At 42.4% G+C, this 24,135-nt stretch overlaps 1 protein-coding gene and 1 long non-coding RNA gene across 4 annotated transcripts; one reads left to right on the plus strand and one right to left on the minus strand.

Moving 5' to 3' along the window:
- Positions 1–1,443: 1,443 nt before the first annotated feature.
- Positions 1,444–6,221, minus strand: Gjd2 (gap junction protein, delta 2). Of its 3 annotated transcripts, none has more exons than XM_017315645.2 (3): positions 5,884–6,221; positions 4,907–5,060; positions 1,447–3,766 (listed from the first exon to the last, which is right to left on the minus strand). In XM_017315645.2, the coding sequence occupies exons 2-3, from the start codon at positions 4,975–4,977 to the stop codon at positions 2,872–2,874; spliced, it is 966 nt and encodes a 321-aa protein (XP_017171134.1). In that variant the 5' UTR covers positions 4,978–5,060; positions 5,884–6,221; the 3' UTR covers positions 1,447–2,871. The 3 variants fall into 3 exon arrangements, with proteins under 3 accessions (NP_034420.2, XP_017171134.1, XP_030103406.1); XM_030247546.1 differs by having other exon boundaries at positions 5,796–5,931; NM_010290.2 differs by lacking the exon at positions 5,884–6,221 and having other exon boundaries at positions 1,444–3,766; positions 4,907–5,462.
- On the plus strand, positions 5,408–24,135 carry A530058N18Rik (RIKEN cDNA A530058N18 gene). Its single transcript, NR_028423.1, has 5 exons — positions 5,408–5,740; positions 8,835–8,876; positions 12,025–12,051; positions 15,072–15,120; positions 23,037–24,135. It is a non-coding gene; the product is annotated as an RIKEN cDNA A530058N18 gene (long non-coding RNA).

Genomic DNA, 24,135 nt, shown 5'->3' on the forward strand with positions numbered 1-24,135 from the left:
TAAAATGTATCAGTAGCATCCTCTCACAAAACAGAGATTAAGGTCATATCCATCACACAGCTATGTGAACCATTAACCCATCCATGGAAATGTCTGCATTTGATAGAAAGCAGGACATTCTGAGGGGTGACACTATATATGGAGAGGATGCTTTCTTCTCTGTGACTAACATGTGGGTTAATGATCTTGTCCCTTGCAGGTGTTTAGAAACATCAAACAACTGCAATAGATGAGCTCACTGATGAGGGATACATTTCTACCAGGAAACACTCCTGTTCTAATCCCACATCAAGGCATAAATACAACAGACCTTGTTTTCCACACAGATTCCCATTTCTTTCACACCCAAGCATATGCTAAGAGAGCTCAAGCGACACTCTTCCTTCAGCTCTGGGAGGTGTCTTAAAACATTTTTAGCTTACCAAACACAAGGCAGAGGAGAATCTGTTTCTTTACTCAAGGATAACCATCTTCAACCGCTTATTTATGCTGCAGATGGAAACCTATAGATTGAAATAGACACATTTTCATTCTAAAATTGGCATTTACATGGTCATAGTTAAAAGGTGTGACCATTGTTTTGGAAAAACAAACACCTTGGAAAGTCTACACCATTTCCTGCCATTCCAACCAAGAGCTCATTAAGATTATAACATGTATAAAGTTAAAGAACAGAGAAAGAACATTGGTCTACAGAAATAGGATCACATATAGGAAAGATAAGGAATGATAAAATGATATGGCTAGAAAGGCCTCATGAAGTGTAAGGAGAAGATCCATTCCCACTTAAAGATGCAACAAAAATGGCTGATGAGAAAGTCTAGGACTGTGTGATACTTTAGCAGGTAAACCATTACAGCTACGTAAGTCAATTAAAGTTAAGTCAGATCAGAGCTTCTGTTCTTCAGTTGCATTAGCCACATTTTAAGATCTCAGTAGCCACATGTAGCTAATTGTTCCCAGGTTAGACAGCATGGACAGGAGAAATTATCATCACTAGAAAAATTCTACTGGACAGCGTTAGTGTAGAGAATGCCCTTTGATATCTGTTAGACACCAGGTTGAACAACATGCCTGCCAACTGTGACAACCTATGGTGAGAAAGAGAGAGAAAAAACCCACTCCTAAACAGAGTTACAGTGGCCCAGTATTATTGACATTTGTATCACCCCCAAAATACTTACACAGGCAGGGGGGCATTAAGCTAAAGTAAGAAAGAAGTTAGGGAATGCCACTTGAACACCTCACCATTCACTTTTAAACATTTGTAAAAGTCGCCAGCTTCTCTCCATCTGCCCACAGCTAATTGGACTTTGTTATTCATCTTCAGATATGTGCCACCTATTGTTCACACCCTGGACCAAATATCTGTCCAGTATAACATTTTGAACATTCATTTAAACAAACAGAACTCCACTCAAAGTAGAAAAATGCAGACTCTTCCCAGTTTACAAAAAAAGGCAAGAACTTTATTTTAAACAAATCCAAATATAACATACCACATCCATATCTAAATCAAAAACAAACCCATAAGAAGAAGGATTCAAATGAAATAGAGGGCTTCCATAAAAACATATTATCTCAATGCTACTCTTGCCTAGTGCTTCAGCTAAATGCACAGTGGGCAGGAAAGGAGGAATATGGCACTTAAATGAATAAGAGCAACGAGAGGAAAATTGTCTCAGTCCAAACAACAGGTTTATGAACCTTTGGTATATGTCTCAAATAAATATCCATAAACATATCTTAACCAATAATATTTACTTCCAGGTTTGTTAAGCCAGTAATTGTGTGCATGTGTGTGTATTGCAAAAAATAATTGATGACACAATAAGTTGGGATTGACACGGGCTGATTAAGGTCTCTGGTGTGAGCACACAGGTAAGTTCAAACCATGGCAAAATGATGTGCAGCTGCGTAGCACAAGATTAGGTAAGAAATTATAGTAAGATCTACCAGTTAGAAATTCTGTGGCTTGAGTAGATACCCTCCATTTCAACAACAACAACAATAACAACAAAACAAAACAAAAACCCACATATTTTTAATTCTATCCACAGTCCATAATCTAGAAGGCAGAAATATCCCAAAGCTCATAAACACATGCTCAACGGTGAGTGAAATGACCATCTCATAAGTGGTGTTGAAATTCCCCCCTCCCATTCCCCACCCCTAATAAACAGCACCAGTGCAATTTGAGTTTTAAAAAATTGGAAATATTGAGACATTCCTAAGGTTTGTGTTTTGTTTAATGACTAAGAGCCAGTCATATGGGGCTCTACTGCAAACCTCTGCCCTGGCTAGTCTCCAAAAAGCACCCCACGTAATTCCCTCTAGCTTGCAGATAAACTGTGTTAGGGCTAATGTAAGGCCAGATCAAGGAAAAAGAAAAGCTGGCATGCTATCCTGGGTTTGGGAAAGGGGCATGCTGAAGGGGGAGAAATATCCTCCAGGATTTTTTTTTCTGCAGCCCAGGATAAGGGTATGTGCTGAGATGGGTCACAAATTTTATATCAATGAGTGTTTGACTCATGCCATTCACCAGAATACAGAGCTCAGCAGAGCTAATTCTTGCTTGGCAGCTATGCCAGTTCACTATGATCAGGAGCAGGAAGGGCCATTAAAAGAAGAAGGCCCAAGAATGTCCAGCTTAGCCATCTTGTCACTCTACCCAATGGTTTCTGTAGAACTGATGATGTAACACGTGATGACAGTTCTACCTCTCCTCTTTGTTGATGAAGACCTCTTAATATCTGTATCCTAGACCTTCACAGCGAGCATCACCCGAATGAGGGCAAACCTGTAAACCCCGAGTCATTATCTGCCTTGGGGCTACTTGCCACCTAGCAGGCCTTCCCCAAACCTGCCCTTTCACACATAGGCAGAGTCACTGGACTGAGTCCTGCCGAAATTGGGAACACTGACTCGAGGCAGATCTTTGTTACGTATCTCATAGACTGACTTCCTCTTGGCCTGGGCTCCCCGGACAGCCAGTTTGATCTTCCGCCATCCCAGATGGTTAAGTTCAGCCAGATTGAGCACCACACAAATGCCGCTCACAGCAAACATGAACACCAGAAAGACTGTCTTCTCGGTAGGTCTAGACACATAACATTCTACCTCCTTGATGCAGGGGTAACGGTTGCACTCATACAACCCTGGAACACTGAAGCCATATAGAAAGTACTGGCCCACCAGAAACCCAATCTCCAGAGCATTTCGAAACACCACTTGGATGATGTAGAAGCGGGAGATACCTTCCTGTCTTCGGAGCTTGGACCTTGCTGCTGTGCGCAGCCCAGATGGATGTGGAGTCAGCTCTTTAACCTCTAAGCAATCTGGTTCTGTCTCCTTACTGGTGGTCTCTGTGTTCTGCAGCACCCCATTGACAATGGCATTTTGCAACTTCTTATCTTCTCGTTTGCTCCCTCCGCTGCCCCCACCCCCAGTTCCTCCAGGTCCCCCTATAGACTCAGCAGGGTCTCTGTCCAGGGCTAGGAAGACAGTAGAGTACCGGCGTTCTCGCTGCTTGGCGGATTGGTGCACAGAATAGGTGATAAAACAGAGACTGGGGGTGCACACCATTATGATCTGGAAGACCCAGTAACGTATATGGGAGATGGGAAAGGCGCGGTCATAGCAGGCCTGGTTACAGCCGGGCTGTAGGGTGTTGCACACAAACATGGTCTGCTCATCATCGTACACCGTCTCCCCTACAATGGCCACAATGAGTATCCGGAAGATCACCACCACAGTCAACAGGATCCTGAACAGAGGAAGAGGAGGGGGGAGAAAGGTTCTCATAGGCTAAGTCATTGATAGGAAATCCCTGTTTCTTCCCTTTCTGTTTCAGCGCTTACCAGTCCTTGAACAGGGGAGCTGTCCACCCTTGAGTGGTACTGAACTGAGAGTCTGGAAGGCAATTTTATATCTTCCTTTTCTGCTTGGTGCTGGCAAGCTTGGACTATTTCATATTACAAGGATCTCACATCTGCACAATTTCATACACTGTTCATGGCCCCTTTGTAGCATATATTTCCTTTTGATATGTGTGTGTGTGTGTGTATATATCTATATATATATACACACACACATATACATATATATGTCCAGCTCAATGTAAAGAATGTCTAGAGACTCTAAACGCACCTTTACTCTGGCAAATGCATGCAGAATCCTTAACAGAGGATCTGTGTTTGAAGATCTACACCTGCGGTGAGTATTAATCTTTATGGGTGTATATCCTAGTCTCTACATGTAGAACTTAATCCTCTATAGAAACGGTGATGAGTACAAAATTCACATGTCTACAAACAAATAGGTAGCTGCAGGTAGCTATAAATATGAATAAATATCTACATACTACATATGTATATAAATATATACTTAAAGATATATTATTCACAAGAAGAAGCCAGCTATGTGTGTGGCTCTCTGGCACTAAGTTTTAACAGAGAACATGGTCTAGCTTAATAAATATCTGTTAAAGAATGGTGCATCTGCTGTGATGAGCAAATCCATCTCCCCACTTGCCCTTCTCTGTCCAAATGCAATTCTGCCTTCCTTGTAGATTCTATTTAGGGAACCAGATGGAGATTGGCGCTGACTCCGGAGAGTGGGGGGTACCAGGACTGAGTCCACAAGTCCTTTTCTGATGAGGGAAGTGTGAACCCCCTCCCCCCTGTGGTGCTTTATAGAGAAAGTATGGGGGAGCTGATCAGGAGTAACGAGGAGGGGGGCGTCACTGGGCGTCGGGTAATCCCTTAATGCAGGCAACACTGGCACTTGGACAGAGGTTGGGGAGGAGGTAGAGGACTGGCTGGGGATATGGGGGTCGTTAGAGACAGGAGAAGGTATTCCCAAGGGCCGCCCGACGGGCCGCTGACGGCTGGCTTGGTGCCCTTACCTCCCAATCATAGTGGAGTGCTGCTGCACCGCGGCTTCCAGCAGCCTCTCCAAGATGGTCCATTCCCCCATCGCTGTGCATCCGGAGGCAGCAGACAAAGACTGGGCAGTACCGGGCACGTTCTTGGTCCTGGCCCCTCCCCGGGCCTCACCTCCTGACAGGGAGCGAATTGCCCCCAATTAAAGAAGCAAACAAAAATTGTTTTTTAAAAAAATCCACGAGGCCCTCCCCCTTTATTGCACTTAAAAGAGGGGAGTGGGGGAAGCAATCTATGTGCGTCCCAACCAATGGAGCTGCTGGCGCGGTGCGGAAGAGCTGGACAGCACCTCGGTGCCGTCCGGGGGTCAGATGGACTCCCGCAGTCTCCCGGCGAGGGGCGGGGCTGGGTGGCAGCGTGCAGGTGGCCGAGCTCCTGCCCGCGGGAGACCGGTGCCTGCGCCGCGGTCCCCGCGATCTTGCGGTCTGAGGGAGGGTCCGCGCACGGACCCCGGCGCCTGTCACTGGAGCGGGCACCTGGCGCTCCCGCGCTGCGGCGCGCAGAGCTAGCTGCGGGGCTGGGGAATCCGCGGCCACCGCCTCTAATCCGCCCTTAAGTAGTCTCCGCCTGCGTCACGCCAGGTCGGCGGAGGGGAGCAGAGCGCGGCGTGCCGCTGTCGCCGAGCGTCGGAGCCCGAGGGGCCGCGGCCGCGCGCCGCGGGGGGAGGAGACGGTCTGGAGTCCCCCCGCTGCGCCGGAGATGGGGAGACGGAGAACTGCAGCGCCCCTTGGGGCTTCTGAGGCGCCCAGGTAACCTCACCTGGCCGCCAGTCTCCCGCAGGAGGAACAGACACATTGGTGAGTGATGAGGGACCCGAATAGATGGCTTAACTTGCCCCCGTCTGTCCCTTACCTTTAGCTTTGGGCCTTCTGAGACACCACTAAAATTCCTTTTCTAGATGGTGGTGCCAGTTGGGGGAAGGGAGTTTTTTAGCCCTTACCGGGAGAGGACAGCCGCCTGCGAGAGTGCTGCAGAGGGTCCCGACTTTCGCGTGTGGATCAGGTGCTGAGGTGCGGAATACCTAATGAGACTCCCTGCTGGCTGACGCCTAAATGCAGGTGTGAAGGTGTTCTGAGCAGGAAGGTCTGGGTACAAAGTATTTACCCACCAAACAGGTGCCTAGCAGCGAGCCAGGGGCCCTAATGCGTGCTCATTTCTCCCAGCACGGATAAGGAGGCCGTGATTTCATTTGTACATAACTGATGGGAGCAGAGGACGCTAGTCAGGTCAGCATGGTCCAGCCTGGATTTAAGAAGACCCAGTATTTATCTAGCAGAAACAGCAGCTCACAATCTCACCCCACCCCCACTCTCCTTATTCAGCATTTGCCTCCCCCTCCCACTCCCCAGCTCAAAGAACAGATTCTAGAATCGGTCTTAAAATTTACATTTTGATGTCAGTTCCATCTACTGCATCTACTTAATTGGTCCCAGGAAAATTGAGACGATCACACCAGGCTGCTAATTAACGTAGGGTCAATTTTAGGAGGCACCAAAGTTGGGAGTGTGTCATATAAATGTACCAAAAGCACAATGAGTAAGGTGTTGTCATCCTTTCAAGAACATGACTGTGAAAGTGTTGCTAGCTGGTCTTAGGAATATAATGCAGCCTTAATTACCCACAGGGAGCATACACATAAGCTACACCAGGATGTGCTTTTGATTCTAGAACGACTGAGTTGGTTGGGTATCTATCTCTCGTGGCCCTGAGGAAGGGCCAGGAAGAAAGGTGCAGAGTAGGGTCCAGGGTCCCTACACATACTCTTCTGCATGCATAATGCTTACAGACAGAACACAAGCTTGAGCCGCATAACACGCCTGTCCCAAGATTGTCTCTTGGGGTTGTCACTGCTAGCTCAAGGAAGCAGCTCTCCACTGACAGTAGTAAAGGAATCCGCTAAAAATAATGGAGACATGTGTATCATAGAAAGGCAGTGTCATGGTTACAGTGCGGGTGGTTTCACTCTCTGGGCAGAAAAAAAAAGGTACAAGAATGGAGACAGAAAGAGATCTCTCCAGTTGGTTGACAGATGGGACGGTGATTCCCTTATCTCTAGCATGATGCACACTCCCAGGCTTCCTCCTCACTCCCCGGAGTCCCTATATTTGTTCCAGCTATGGCAGACATTTTTGGAGTAAAGAATCATAGCGAGACAATGGATGACAGAGTACCAAGAACAATCTATTTAATTACCTTTAAATGTCCCCTAATAAGTTGTACAACTCAAAATCGCTTTCCATGCCTAGGGCTTTAAAGTGAGTCTGATGCAAAGTTCAATCACTGGCCTGTGACTGACTTCTTATTCATCAATTTATATTTGAAAATAGGTGTCCATACAAATGGAAGACACACCAGTATCACTAGTGTATAAATACCTCGAAACGCTTCTACATAGAACCTAGAATGTAAGACATCTATGGGCTAAATAGCTTGTTTTTTAAGGTTATGAAAACTTATTCTTAGCACCATTTTTTAAAGCAACAATTTTTATTTTACTTATTAAAAATGTAATTGTCAGTTGCCCTGCAACAAATAGAAAAAAGCACAACCCCAGTTTCTGTGTGAAACTGTATGAAAATACATTCAGGAAATTAAAATTATAGACTTTGAGAAACTTCCATGGGACAAAATATAACCTTAAAATATTCATCAATTTCAATTTTATTACCTAACATTTCAAACCTCTGTATGTCAAAGGTCAAAGGCCTGTCAAGAGAAATGTGAAAGGTATAGAAATGAAATCTATAGAAAAAAAAAAAAACACAAATGGTATTCCAAAAGTTGAGGCTACAAAATCCAGAAAAGATCCAACTTTTAACTATTTTTATTTTCAGAAATCATTCATGAGTTGTCTAACACATTTGTGTTTCACTTACTCTTTTGAATTCAATCTACTCCATTTTCAATGAGTAATTTGCCTTGATTGTTCTGCATTAAATATGAAGAGGATCTATGCACAGCTGGGCCTCTCTGACCTTCCTTGGGGCACTATTTCATCTGCCTAGCTTCTGACCGGCTCAATTCCTCTCTGATTGAAGATACTCATTTAAGTCAACTGCAAAGTTCCTCCCATTAATTCTAATTTAAATGTCATTCTACAACACTAAATAAATGGCATCAGATGAAAATCAAATTTAGAACTGATAGAATTAACCTTAGTGTCCAGTAGGCTACTTGGATAACTAAGAATACACTGAGTGTCCCTATCAGATTGCTACATTAAAGTCTGGGCAAGTAGGGTCCAAGTTTTTGAGTTACTAACCATCTCTTGTCACTTGAAATTTGGAGAACTTTTACATTCCATGTTTGCTAGTGCAAGAACAAATCCTAGAAACCAAGAAACCCTGCCCACTCTTCACAGATCTTTAAATAGGCCTATATGTGCCTCTTTACGTGAAACTTCATAGGGACTGTACAGTTCGAGTAAAGGTGGACCTTTCCCCTTTGACCTCACTAGAACATAAACCCTTAGGGAACAGAAGGCATAATTCATCCACCATGCTGCTTTCCATGGTATCTTTAGCATACAGTGGTAAATGTAATCAAAGTCTTTGGGAAGACTGATGTAATCTAAAACAACAAAGACCTTTAAGGTCGTTAGGATCATGGAGGACATAGGCACCTGGGAATATCTAAATAGCAGTAATTTCTGGCTTTGTTCACTTTGTAAATCGCTGTCTTAGCAAAGAGTAATGCAGACTAACCAACTAGGGAAAGCTTCCTCCCTTCCAGATGGAAAAGCTGCAAAGACTAGTCAAGGCTGTGGGTTGAATATTCTGACTCGAGAATGGAATGTAGAGTTTCTAACAATGACATAATTAACTCTATGGGTGTGTCCAGGTGTGCTCTTACCTCTACATATGCTTAAAACCTCATTTTCTTCAACCACAGGTTCTACACCGAACCTATTAACAGCTCAACTTCAAATATTTGGTAAGTGAAACCTCCCTGGAAGTTGACAGTTGTAAGAATATAGGTTGATGTATTGACCTCTGCTTTCCTGGGCAGTCTATGCCTGGGATGACAGAGGACATGTAATCTTCATGGTGCTTTCCACAGCTCTTCAGCATTGTGGAAATGAAGCATTTGTTGGAGGACTATGATGAAGACACACAGAACATCAAATTCTTGTGACCTAAGAGAGCTAGCTACACGTTCCCTGACTGGAGATGGTCTCTGATCTTCTTTATGGTGTAATTATATTTAATGCAGAGAGGGAAAGGGGATCCACTTGCCACAGAGGGATCTTTACATGTTATGGATTACTGGGGGATGGAGGATGTCCTGATAACTACTGGTCCCTGCTGCTCTCCTCTTTCCTCTTTTCCTCTTCACTGTGGTCATGACACATGCTAACTAAGCCAGGTAGTGCTGCAGCAGCACAGCTTAGGCTGCGGCATCAGCATCAGCAAGGTGGCCTTGGAAAACTGATCAGAGCCTGGGGCACATCTCTCCTGGGAAGTGGCAACATCTGCAGTCTCTTGGGATTTGTGTGATGCGGAGGGACTCCATTCCACTTGGGATTGGTCCCCACGTTAAAGTCTTTCACATATCATTCACAGACAGTTAGAAGTAACTCAGCCTCACTTCCCCCAGTGGTCTACATGCATCTGTTCCCCAATGGAAATATCAAACTGTCTTTTGAAGGGGAAAAACTAACCTGTCTTAGGAGACTTAAAAGAACATAAATGGCAAATGAAATCCATTCTTTGGTGCAAAGGGATATCTCCCTTTTTATCCTTTGTGCTTCTTTCATATGTTTAAATCTCAGCCCAGATTTTTAGAGGAACACTTGCCTTGAAGGATACACAAATTTACTGTCTCAAAGGGGAATAAAGCTGTCCAACTTACTGATCATAATAGTCCTAAATATGGCCAGAATCTGTTGCTATCTCATGAACCCAAAATCCAAACTGTGACTATGTTTCTAACTGATAGTCAAATCTACCATCTTTCTCCTGCTAGTCCTTTGAATAGCAGAGTCTGTACCCCTTTAAAAAAAATCACATGTACAAATTCCCCATTCCTCACTTATCTTGTGTATAGAAAATATACCTTGCGCAGTAATATCTCAGGGATTAACGTAATATGGTATTGTGGCCAAAGCAGATGTGTGAAATCACAGCAAATAAATTAACACTCCATTAAGAATCAAATCAGCCCTGCTGACACATAATCTTTCCCGTTTATGTCAAGTCGTGATTCCCATTCACATCGGGAGCGTCCCAGGGAGGCTCATTAGACCTGCAGGAAGAGATTTCTTTTAAGTCAAAGCTATTCACAAGTTATTCAGCTACAGTGAGGGCAAAAGAGCCTTCCTGGCGTCTGGGTACCCGCCTCTCCACGATCTCTTTGTCACTGTCCACCCAAAGCCCCAGCCACGCAGGATATAGCTAGGCTTCCTGCTGAGTTTGCAGTCTGTATAAAAGAGATGAGGAAATTACAGAGGAAATATGTGTGGGCAGGGCCTGCCCTTGAGAAATTGTCAAACTGGGAGAATATCTTTTGGTTGCCATCAGCACCCTGCCTCTGCTTCTTTTACACCAGACTGCCGTGCTGAAAGTCAGACCTCAGGGTTGAGTTCTTCCTGATGCCTTAGCTACGCTTCCAGTATTATAGGGTGGGGTCAGAGTGAGTCCCCAGAGCTAACACTTAAGCCCCACGTGAACCCTACTGGCTGCTCCTTAACTTTCTGAAGCTGCCAACATCTATTTTGTCAGCGTCCCTGGGACTAAGTGTAGTCTAGTTCAGAGGTTGTTTTGTCAACCAGTGTGGCTTCGGGTCTCTCTTAAGCACCCACAACAAAGGCTTCTATGGAGAGCTTCTTGTTTCTGCAGTGGATTGAGACCAGAGAGGGACCAGCCTCATTTGTCAGTCATTCCGTGCTCAGTTTAATTCAGTGGTTCTCAACCTGTGAGTCATGACCCTTTTGGGGGCTGCATAACAGATATCCTGCACATCAGATATTTACAGCGTGATTTATAACAGTAGCAAATTAGAGTTAAGAAGTAGCCATTAAATAATTTTATGGCCTGAGCAGTCACCAAAATATGAGGGGCTGTATTTATTAAAGAATTGTAGCATTAGAAAGATTGGGATTCTTTTGCTATATCCTCATGTTTCTACCCTGATGGGATTCACCTTGAATTTATATCCTGTTGACTATTGAATTCTCCATCACTGTGCTTCGCCCACACTCACCCCTTACTCTCCCACCAAAGGAAAGTAATCCAATGAGGGAACACACACAGGGTGTTAATAACTGATAACCACTTAATGTATTATCCTTCTCAAAGGAATTATCCTTATTCAAGTTGCAAAACCTTCATCCAAAGAAATGAAGATTTTTAGGGAGCTTTTGGAATACTATGCTTCAAGAAGTGAACAGCTATTTGGGAGCAAGGGATATCTAAACCTTTCCAAATGATATTGCACAAAAAGTACTTGCTTCATTTATTGCTCTATAAAGGGCCCAACTTGTGGAAATACGGGAACCACACAAATGCAATGATTCTTATATTTACTGCATCTTAAAACCACCAGGGAGCTTTGAAAGCTCACAGTACCTAAGCTCTACTCAGACCAATAAAAATCAGCGTTCCTGGAAGTGAAATCTATGCATTCGTATTTTCATAAGGAAAAATATTTAGCTTATTCTGGCTCCAATATGCAGTCGAAGTTAAGCTCCACTGTAATAATGAACACCATTAACTGCAGAGTAGTGGTAGTCTTAACAAGCCCAGTGAAGCGGGCTTTCTCCCCACGATGGGAATGGCTGCTGCTGGACACAAAGCCAGAATTTCATTCTGAAAATGTGTTCATGTGGTTCTGTAAGTACTTAATATAATCCACACAGGCTAAGTAGTTAGTTGCTAAACTGAAAACACCCATCTCATTTCATCCCAGTCCACTCCTGGCCATCTGGTCCTCTGAATTTCCATTACAGGGCCATGTGTGTATTAATGAAATGATTGCATCCGATTACATCTTTTATTCAGAGCACAAGAACGGTCCATGAATTCTGTCCTCGAGCATTACTGTTTTTGTCGTGAAGTCACTAATTAAGTTTACTCCGTTTCAGGCAGAGGTGGGATTGCAGTTCACTAAGGTAAGAAAGTAAATCAAATATGTTACTGCTGATAATAAAATTATAATTTTGCTGCCTAGCAACCACAGGGTAGACACTTCAATCAAAAATGTTACCTCATTGTTTTCTGTTTGTTTCCTTTGTTTAAGACAGAGTTTCTCTGTATAATAGACTTGGCTGTCCTGGCACTCTCTTTATAGGCCAAGCTGGCCTTGACATCAGAGATCTGCCTCCTCTGCCTCCCAAGTGCATGTGCTACCACCACCCATGGTAACTCTATTTAAAACTGTTCAAAATATAGTTTATATTCTAATCAACTTGTTACAAGTGGCATAAAAGAGAACCACCAAGCAGTTGGGCTTGCTCTCTCTCCTTTCCTGCACTTCTTTATAACAGGGTGGGTAGTCAGAGAGCCACATGCCTGGATTATATTACTTTGAAGTTGTTTAATTGAGTAGGCATCAGAATGAATAAAAAAACAGAATGAAAGGGGACCGAATGGATACATATTATTGTTTATTATTCTATTAACCAATGCTTAGTTATTATACTTAAATTATTACTCTATTGACTAATAACCTTTCCTACCTCCAATCTTTCAGAAGAGTATTTTCTTTACAGTTTTTTATTGATTTTTTTGTGAGTTTCACATCCTGTACCCCAGTTCCACTCATTTCTCTGTCCCCTTGTATTTACCCTCCACCCTTGTAATCTTCCCCCCACCAAAGGGATAAATAAAATAAAATAAAATAAAAAATAAACAAACTAGGACAAAGCATGGAAAACATTTCTGCGTGGAAGCTGTAGTGTGTCAGCGTGTCCCACACTCTACCCTTTTGTCCATGCATCTTTACTTGCAAATGCTCATGGCAATGAGTCATTGGTCTAGTCCGAGGCATATTTTTAAAATAATCAATAGACGTTCACAAATATCTATTATGTGTTTGTAATCATTGATCCAAGCGCATTCTCCCGAAACACTTATACTTGGTCTCCGCACATACAGATTTCTGATCACCTCATTCATTCACTTGTTCAATGAGACTTAGTCATTGCAGCCTGTGTGCCAGGAGGGGACAAAAGTGACGAGAGCAACACTGCTGTGCCCTCATCGAACTTAAAACCTAGTAGGAGAGGCATCTGTATTTTAACCAAATAGTAATGAATCAAATAATCTCAAGTGCCAAAGTTTATGTTGAAAACTGTGGTTAAAACAAACTATTCAGTGACCGCTCTGTGATGTACAGGCCATGATGTATAATGGAGCAGGGAAAGGCTGGCCTACTCTGTGAGGAAGGGTTGAGTGATGAAAGACATTCCGTAGCTGAAATCTAAGGGAGCAGGAAGCAAAACTCACAGGAAAGGGAGAGCAGCATTCCCAGCTGGAGAAACAGCACAGAACAGGCCATACGTAAGACAGAGCCACACATTTAAAGAACTGAGTTTTCCCCATGGCCCAGCAAAGCAGAGAGAGGCTTGAAGCAAGGCTGGGAAAGTAGGTAGGCATTAACTCAAGTAGATTTTAATATGTTGGGTTAAAGATGCTTAAGTTTCTTTCTTAATAGTCATGTGCACCATTTAAAGAAAGGTAAAAAAGGAGTGATACAACTAAGCTTATTCTTTAAGGTTAAAAGACAATTATGTGTATGTGTATGTATCTATGTGGGTATGTACATGTGAGTGTACCACCCTCAGAGGCCAGAAGAGGGTGTCAGGTACCTTGGAGCTGAAGTCAAAGGTGATTGTGAAGTATCCCGGATGGGTGCTGGGAATTCCTTGTCTCTTCTGTAGGAGTAGTAGGTGCTCTTAATCCCTGAGCCCACTGGGTTTGTTAATTAAAGTTCAAAGGGGTGCTCTACTTGCACTGCAGTAAGATTTGGTTAGAAAGGTGTATTTCTTTTCTAGTTTCTGTGATCAAGTAGCTGACAAGAAGCAAGTCCAGGAGAGCATGTTTACTTCTGCTTTCAGTTAGAGGCAATACGCTCTATTGTGCTGAAAGAGAAAGCCATGCCAGCAGGATCCCTGGGCTGGACCATCTCTTTGCAGCTCTACTCAGGAAACAGAATGAATGGAAGATGATACTTATCTATAAAACACCACCCCATCCCAAATTAGTGACCACTCTATCTCCCAAAGGTTCCACAGCTTTCCCAAACAGTATCATCACCTGGTCAAGTCTTCAAGCATGTGACTGACTGTATATGGGGCAATTTTCATTCTGACCACAACAGAAAGTGAGCAAGAATAGAGTCAAGGAAAGAGGGGGATACTGCTATTGCAGATCGCAGCTGATCAGACTCAGTGAATATCCTCACGTAGATACCTGTCTTCCTTCAAAGATTATGTTCATACCAAAGAAACACATCTCTAGATCTAGCAGATGAGCAGGTAAATTGTAATGCTATTTAATTATGCAGGAAACAAATAGATCCTCATTACAATGGCCAACAGAAACCACAAGTGGATGGATCTCAAAGGTAATTGTCCACTGTGATGCCTCATCCGAACTTGTTCATTTTTAGCCACAGGAAACAAATTGTACAGGACAGCTCTCTGGCATCTATTAACTCAAATGCATGGTAAGACTGGTCACACAAATGAAGGACTCAAGGCTTCTGTGTTCTCTGTCTCCCTCCTTCTACTCCTCCAACCAAAGTCCAAGTTTGCCTCCATTCTACAGTTCAGCAAAGTCTAGAATGATGTCTAGGTGGGGGGTAGGGTTCTGCACAGGAAGAAAACTGTTGAGACATTAATATTTGGAAATGTCCTGAGATTTATTTAAAGGTAGAATAACTGTCAAAGCAAGTAGCAGTCCTACACTGCTATTAACAAGCAATCGTAAAGATAATAAAATGAGGCTATGTCCTTTAGAAAACAGACACTTATTCCAAGCATACTCAAGAGTGTTTCTGAGCCATCTACTTGGCTTCTCTGTGGGGGTTGTCTTCAAAGCCCCTTGTTAGTAGATCAGAAAACTCTTGTCAATCATTTAAAATATCCACCTTGTGGTTTTTTATTTTTCTTTCTTTCTTCCCCTACAGGTTATATGAGCCAGCTTGGTTACGCAAATGTGAAAATGCACATTTTCCAGTAAGTCTAAAGTTAAGAGATTTTAAAATGGCTCACACCTGCATTGCATAGCCGACAGCTGTGCAGTCAGGTCCATCTTCCTCCTACTTCTATGAGCTACAAGTCGGGAAGGTTCTTCATGTTGGCCATTAGGACCCAGGGGCTTCTAGCTATTTGTAAAATCAGCCTTGCCTTCAGAGGATGAGTTTGCCATTAGTGAGGACACTTATAAATACTTATAAATGCAGCCACTCAGAGAAAAATCACACTCATGAGTCAGCAAGTGTCTAAACTGCTCAATACGGGAGCAGCAGGCGCTACTGTCACGTGACCTCCCAGGTGCACGAAGAGCCAGTGTAGTCGGTGGCACTTCACATTGTCAAGTGCATAGTTGCTGATGTACTAGGGCAGGGATTTGTGGAGGTTTTCTGGTGAATGAATAAGTTATGCTGACTAGGTTTCAGTTTCATTCAAAGTACATATTTTCTGGGTTCGAAAGGGCTCAGCAGTAGAGTGCACAGGCCCTTAATTCCGTCTCTAACACTGCACATGTCTGTATGAGCACATAAAATACATAGACATATACACACAATGTTTCTAGGCAAGCATTTGATAACTAAGCTACACTTCTTTCCCTGGACTATAGTCCATGTGATTGTATATATATTTACATACATCATTAGGTAGAGTCTTTAAAACTTAAAAAAAAAGTATCCATAAACAGGGAAAATAAATTTATCCAGAAGCAGAAGTTTATATATATCTGTGGGTGGGTGTGTTAGATATGTCAAAGATTTGGAGAGCTTAGTCTGTGTTAGGACAGGGCTGGATAGATCACTGTCATTGATGCCTATGATCTAAGCATTCAAGGCTGGCCTAGGCATAGAGTGAGACTCCCATCATAAAACAAGTCCACAGAGATGGCTTGTCACTTTGCTCCCTCTTTCGCAGTACTTCATACTTCTTGCCAACTATTGATGAAATATACAAGCTCCCATACTCTTACTGAAATGTATACACTACAGGCTTTGTTATAATTTCTCAGTGGAAGACAAAATGCGCGCTTAATCCCCAAGCACTTTTTAAAGGATCAATATCACATCTAATTCTCCTAAAGAATCCTTGAGAAAGAAGGATCGGACGTCACTAAACTTGGCAACAAGACGCAAAGATTTATCTACAACTTAGAGCACTGCTGATCTTCATAGGGTCACCCCACAGACATCTAGATGTCAAAGTATTGACAGGACTAATTTGTTTTCATCTTCTCCTATTCTCTTACTCTCTAGATCCTTTCTTTCCCATTATGTGTTCAGTTCTATACCCTGGATGCTTATCTCTACTGGTGACTTCTTTGAGACTGCATTCAGTTTTGACCCATACGGTATCCTAGCAAAAGCTAAAAGGACAGAAAGACTGTGAGGTCAGGCCGTGACTCCTCCCTGTTTTGTAACATCCCCAGTGCATCTCCATGGCTTCAGTTTCTGTCATGCTCTTCAAATATCACTACGTGCTGATAATTCTGTTTTTCTCCCTGTGTCTACCAACTTTCAGGTAGTACTATCTTCCTATGGCCGTTAGACCTTAGGTGTCAGAGCATCTATCTCTTGTTGGCTTCTATATATCTTTCCTTCATTGAAAACTTTCTTCAGAAATCACAACTGAATCGTCTGACTCCTCTGGGGCCCTGACTGATCCACCACCATCCTTTTTTAGTTTATTTTTATAAAAGAGTGACTAAAAATATAACCTAGCTCCTCAAACCAAAAGCCTAGATGTCTATTCCTATTTTTGCACCCATTCATCAAGCCGTGATGACCCATTTATCCCTAAAGAACTAAAGTACCTCCAAAGGCACCCTCTTCCCGATTTCCCTCCTTCCTTCACAGGCTGTTAGATCCAGATCCTCCCAAAATGCCTCTGCTTATCTCCTAAACTCTCTTTCATGCTACTAATGAAAGGACATCTCTATGATGAGCTCTGGCCAGGCTATCTGCTGTTTTCCAGTGATCCTCACAGTCTTGTGAGTAGGTTGGACCACGTACAGGAAGTTCCTTAGAACTTGCTCCATACTTACACACTTGTCCTGTTTCCACACTGCCCTCATTCTTAACATACAGGGCTTCATAGAACGTCAAAGCCTAATACACTCTTCCTTCCCACATTTTCATGGGCCAACTTTGCCAGGCGTGTCCATCGCTAAACATTTCCTCTGACAGTCCCTGACTCATTGTCCCTAAACCTCTTTCTATTCTATAACTTCAGCGGGGTCTATGGCATTAACGAGGGCACACAATGCACAAAGTGATTCTGCAGATGGGTCTGCTCTACTGTTTCAGAGCAGGTCCTGCAATGAAGGTCTCTGCAGAAATGTTAGAGTAGGCATGGTTGGGAGCTAAGTGGTTTTGCACATCCTGAAATCCATCTGTCTTTCTTCATCTCTATCACTCACTACCAGGTTTGGGTCATTTATAATTTTCCACGAATAATTCAGTAGCCTCTTTGCTGACCTCTCTGATTCTAGCCTTCTGCTTTCTAATGTACCCTTCACACTGCAATGAGCATTCATGTCAAGCCCCGCCCCTTCTTTCCACATTAATAAACAATTTAACAATGCAAACTCTAGGCCATGAATTCTTATATAAACTGACTATTGCCAGCCTTTTCAGTTTCATCTCTTACAGATGCTTCACTACACCCTGACTGGACTGAGATAACTGCTATCCCCCTAATTCATTATGGTGTTGTAGTCCAGGTCACAACATTTGGTTCACTCGCTGCCTGGAAACTCTTTCCTTCAGCTGCCTCCTCACCTGCCTGCCTCTCTAGGGTCAGCCCTGAAGTATATCTGAGAAAACTCCCATGCTCCCACCTTTCTCCGTCCACTGTTTGGATGTTCCCATTGCTCCCGCTAGCATATCACTTCCTGTGCTCTACAGCAGCACGTCTCACCACCACTCTCCGAGCTTCTCAGATGCAGACATTTTTTTTTTTTTATTTCTATTGTTCCACTTTAGTTTTGCTTTTATATACTTCAGTGCCTAGGACAGTCTGGGAGATAGAATAGATGCTCAAATATTTGCTGAGTGAAACTTCATAACTAGGACAGCACTAAGACTCTGATGGGAGAGAGAGGTTTTGTTTTGTTTTGTTTTTCCCCAGATTTCTTCAAACCCAGTAAAATTCACCATCAACCCTCCCCTCTGGCATTGCCTTTCCCAGGGATCCTTGCTGGCCTTATCCTCTTCTTTGTGTATATCTAGTACCCTTTAGGAGGCATCTGTTTTTGAAGAGAAAATGACATATGAATGTGGTAGATTTGAGCCTAAATCCTGCTATGCAGTTATTTCTGCAGCTAAATTACTTTTGCTTTTTGAGCACCAGTTCTCTCCACTGTCAGAAGGCCAATAACACAACAGGGTTGAGTGAATGGCATATTACCTAGTACACAGGATCTGCTCCATAAATGTAAGTCTCTAGTACTTTTCTTTCCCTCGTGTCAACTTGATGGAATTTAGAATCATCATGTCTATGAGGACTTTTTTACATTAGTTTAATTGAGGTGGGAAAACCTGTCCTAAATGTGGACAATGTCATTGCATGGGCTGGAGTCTCAAACTGGCCTAAAAGGTGATTGTTAGCTGGGTACCAGCCATCATTACACTATGACTGCAGACACACTGTGACCAGTCCACTCCTGCTTCCTTGACTTCCGTGCAATGTACCAAAAAAGGGTGTCCCAAATAAACTCCTCCTTAAGTCACTTTTGCCTAGTATTTTGTCTCAGCAATGTAGAAAGTAAAGAAACCCCCATACTCTGTGCATTTCCCATCTTCCCGGTCCATTCTGGTTTTGGATTTGAAGTGAAGAATTGTACCGCTACAATCCACAAGGGCATAGAGACATGTTCGTGTTAGTTTAGTGAATAAAATTCTTGATTTTACTGATTATCAACCTGGGATTTAGAGAGATTAAGTGACCTGCTTAAATCTTACAGCTGGGAAATGGCTAAGCCCAAAGCCACAACCCAAAACTAATGCTTAAAGCGGTGTTTATTTTGCATGAAGCCACAGATGAATATATACATATCCCAGAGCAAGGTCCTTGGGTTCATTAGGCAAGCACCCTACCATTGGTTACATCCTCTATCCCTAATTTTTATTTATTCATTTGTTTGTTTGTTTGTTTGTTTTTGGTTTTTCAAGACAGGGTTTCTCTGTGTAGCCCTGGCTGTCCTGGAACTCACTCTGTGCCCCTATTTTAACTCTTTATTTTGAGACAGAATCTCAGAGTTGCCCAGGATGGGGTTGCTAGCTTGGAGCTTGAAGTCCTACTGGATCAGCTTCCTGGGAGCTAGGTTTACAGAACTTGTGCTCCAGCCCAGCTGCAAATGTTTTCCTCAAATGCGTTCTTAATTTCCTCTTTGTCTCTTTTGTTCTACAATTTCACAGTGGCATGCTTTAGTGTGGCTCAACTGCTTTATCATTGGAGCTAGAAACAGAAGGCCATCTCAGTTAAAAGCAAATCCTGCTTGCCTCTGTTCTGGGACTGACCTGCGGTGGGTCACTTTGGATGGCTTCCTTCTCGTCTTCACTGGCCTGTTCTGGTGTTTGCTCCTAGGATTTGTCACGTGGATCTTGACCTATATGAGTTGCTGATATTTTGCTCCTTCTCTAGTTCTCTATTTCTTTTGCTCTTCTTTCTTGGAAATTTCCTCATTTTTTTTCTTCTACTTTTGTTGCATTAATTTTTTTCTGTAATCATATTGTTAACGTCTAAGAATTTATTTGCATTGACATTGCTCTTCGTATGGAATTTTTTCTTTTTTCTTTTTTTTTTTAAATGCGCACGTGTGGTGGATATGCTTGTGTGTTTGTGTGTATGGTATGTGTGTGTGTGTGTGTACATGCATATACAAGAAGGCAGGGGTCACATAGATACCTTCATCAATCAACATCAACCCTATGTTTTAAGACAGGGTCTCTAAGGAACCTGGGATTCACCAATTTGATTGCACTAATTAGATAGTAAGCCCTGGGGAATCCTACTGTCTCAGCAGAAGCACTGAGTTATAGGTTTGTGCCACCACACCTGACCTTCTTACATGGTGGTCTGGATCTGAACTTGGGTTCTCATACTTGTATACCAAACACTCTACCAAATGAGCCATGTTGCAGTCATGATAATTTTTCTAGTTTACTTATTTTCTGCTACAGTCTTTTCTGCCTCTAAAACTATTTTAAGTTTATTCAGAGCTCCACATTTTTACATTACTTTTCAGATATCTTTTTGTCAACTCATGTCTAAACATGGACAGAGCACCAGAAAACTGGTTGGAAATTCCACATGCATAAATGGAACCTGCTGGCTTTGAACTTTGCTGTAAAGTCATTGTTTTTTGTCAGAGGAAAGACACTGGGGGTGGCCCTGACACTGGGAGATGCTAGTGGTATCTAGAGAGTAGGGAGCAGGCATGATCCCTATTGTCTGACAATGAACAGTACAGCTCCTCACAGCAATAGTTATCCTACAAGCTCATTGGACCACTGAATTAGGAATCCCAGGATAATACTATTTATCTTTCTCTCGGCGTGATCAGATTCTTCAGAAAGGAGTACACCAGTCTCCTGCTTGGACGGGGAAAGCCTGGCTTCCAACAGTCTGTGTGCAATCCTCCTCCTCTTAGCTACATTTTATTCTTCTTTACCCTTAGCTCCTGCAGCTATTTCTACAGTTAGCTGTCAGTCACAGTCAGCCGCCTGTCTACTTTTTAGCTTCCTTTTCTCTTTGATCTTAGTTATTTATGCCTTCTTAAAATTGCTTTGCTATGGAGATGGTTGAGATTTATGAAAGGGATGGGAATAGACACACATGTTCTCTCCCCGATTAATTGGAGTCTCAGGATTCTACTTTTCCCATTGATGCATTCACTGGCATCCTCTAGTAAGGAAATCCTAGACATAACAAATCAAATGAAAACAATGTACCTGCGTGAAATGCCTGCCACACATAAGGTATAGTGTCTGTGCTACGATGAATTTCTCCTGGCCACGTTACCGGGTGGGTTTTGATATGAGTGGTGATGTGATACCTTTTCTTCTCTTAAGGAAATCTATTGTCTACAATTACCGGGAAAGACTAATTTGCACTGTATATAGTATGTACATTTTGGTGTAATAGGGGCAGAAAACGGTTTAAAGCTAAGCCCAGGAGGAAACAAGAATCCAAACACACTGTTCTAGAAATAAAAGACCAGCCTGGATTAATTGACTCACTGAAGTTCTGTGTAAACAGAAACCAGATTTCTTCTGTTGACCAATTACCAGAGCCCCCGAGACAGCGGTTTCAGCTCAGTGTGACTGCCTGCAGTTTCCTTGGAAATCTGATTTTCACTGTGGTCCCTTGAGAGCTGATGGCTCTGGAGGAAACCTAACCTGTGCTCTGGACTTCCATCCATGCACTGATGCTCTCAGTGTCACTGTGGTCATGCTCGCATCTGTTGTAAAAGCAAGAAGAGGACACAGCCATCCTTTCCAAGTTCAGGGAGTGCTGGCTGTGACTTCTTCACAAATGCACTTAAGTCTTGCATAAAGGTAGACCATGCATTATACAGGCAGGGGAATTTCTAATGTTAAGTAGAAGATATCATTTTAAGCCCATTTTCATGGAAATTGTGCTGTTATGTGCAGCCCAGAACAGCTGAAACTTGAGCCCAGAATGGTAGGACTTCTCCATCTTAACAGCTAAGAAAAGGGACTACTTTGTGTGGTGCCATGGCAACAGCATCATGTCCAGTGGTTCTTGAAGAAAACTACGCAGAAACATGATCAGAACACACAAAGATTTGCTATTGATTCGATGAAACAATGGCCAAAGTATTTTATTTTCTATCATATTCTAATGTTTTTCATTTCAAAAATATACAAATTATATTCAGTATAAAAGAACCAGGATGTGAAAGTGCATAAAGAAGACTACAGTCAGTCTCTTGGAGGTTTTTGTGCTTCTATAGGCCTCCATATTCATGAAGAGGGCAAAAACAAAACAAAACAAAACAACAAAAAAACAAAACAAACAAACAAAAAAACCAGAAAAACAAAAACCAGGGTTGTTTGTGTTTTACAAATAACAAAAAAAGATTTTCTAACAGAAATTTTCACTGAAAGGGTTACACAGAGATACAAAAAAAAAAAAAAAAAAAAAAAAAGAAGTAAATCCTGATCAGAATATGAGGGGAAAATGTATCCTTGAGTTTCTACTGTCCATGTTACTGTGGATAGAATGGTGATGTAAGAAAAGTGGAACAAACATGGCTGTAGATGCACAGAAATTTAGGTTGGTGGCAAACACTTGTTAAGCACTTAACGACAAGCACCAAAAGAATGGAAAGATGGTACAAGGCTTCTAGACTGTACGGAGAACAAGGAAAAGAGAAGCAAGAGAACACTAGCTCATGTAAAGTCAGCATCAATGCCTGTTGTAGCCTCAGGTATCCTAGGTATAGTGAGTGCCTTAAATAGCACATACTGATTTCTCACAGTGCTACAGGATGCCGGTTCAGTTCCCAGTAGACACTCTTTTCTTAGCTTACAGTTAGCTGTCTTCGTGTTCCAGTTTCTTGTGATGAAAAACATTGGGAAAGGGAAGGAGTAGGAACCAGGGAATAAAAGGAGAGTCTGGGCTGTGAGAAGCCTGTGTGAATCCCTAACAATGGGCCACCTTCATGACTTCAGAATGACATAGACACTGCAAAGGTCCCAGCTCCAAATGCCACCATGCAGGGAGTTAGAGTTCAGCACCTCTGTTCCTTTGGGGGTGGGGGTGGGGTGTTTGTCAGTTTTGCTTTGTTTTGTTGTGACAAAATACTTGAAATAAACAACTTAAGGAAGGAAAGCTTTATTGTGGCTCATACATCCAGGTTTCCTCATTGCTTTTAGGCCTGTGTCAAGGTGGAAACATCAGGGCAGAAGAACATAACTGATAATAGCTGGTCACACCTAAGAAGCCAGGAAGCAGAGAGAAATGGAGACCAGCCTACGAGGACACATTCCTAGTGACCTTCTTCCCAACTTTGGGTTTCCACCAATTCACAAGAACACCATTAATTATGAATTCATCAACAAATCAATTCATCAATTAAGTTAAAGCTCCCATGATGCAATCACTTCCCTACATCCTCCCGTCTGAACATCCTCGCCATTGAGAACCAAGCCTTCAACACATGAGTCTGGGCACAATAAGTCACATTGAATCCATTGAAGATGTAAATTTTAATGGTTGAAAATGACTAGCATATTATGTCTGTGAAATTCAGTAAAGGGGAATATGGAAGAGAACGTGTACTAAAACTAAGGGTTCTAGAACGCATCTGTGCTCTTCCTTTCAATCTGGAGAGTGAGACAAGGAAGTCTTAAGTTCAAGGCCAGCCTGGGCTATGTAGTGTATGCTACCATTGGCTATATAATTTGACTCCAGCATTACAAGAAGTAGAGTAAATAAAAGATAAAAAAAAATGACTATAGAAGTATCAAGATATTACGACTCATTCATATGATTTCTGCAATTGATTTAGTATGGCATATGATTTAGTAATCAAAGTGGATGAAGATGATATATATGCATTAATAAGAATAAGTATGTGAGACTAAACACAGAATGTCCACCAGACACTGGGCAGTAATTAGATTCAACTCTTGTAAAAATGTTCAACAGGAAGAAAAAAAAACTATAACTTTGCTTTATACTTGGATAGTTACTTTCAGTCATACAGGTATGGAATAAAATGAAAGGAAAATGTAGATGGGATCTGAAGGCCAGCCTTCTATTATACTATTAAATTGTAGTGCAGGAAAGAAGAAGAGTTTGTTGTATTTGATGTTTTCCGAGGTTTTGTTTTTGTTTTTGAAGCATCTTTTGTTTCACAGATGCTGTTAAATGTTGAACATGACACAATAAAAAGAAACAGACAAAAGTCACTGTCCTTGAGGAACTAGTATGAAGAAAAATCAGATGTTAATAAAACAATCATTCACAAGA

Source organism: Mus musculus, chromosome 2, assembly GCF_000001635.26.
Source record: "Mus musculus strain C57BL/6J chromosome 2, GRCm38.p6 C57BL/6J".
Classification (NCBI taxonomy): domain Eukaryota; kingdom Metazoa; phylum Chordata; class Mammalia; order Rodentia; family Muridae; genus Mus; species Mus musculus.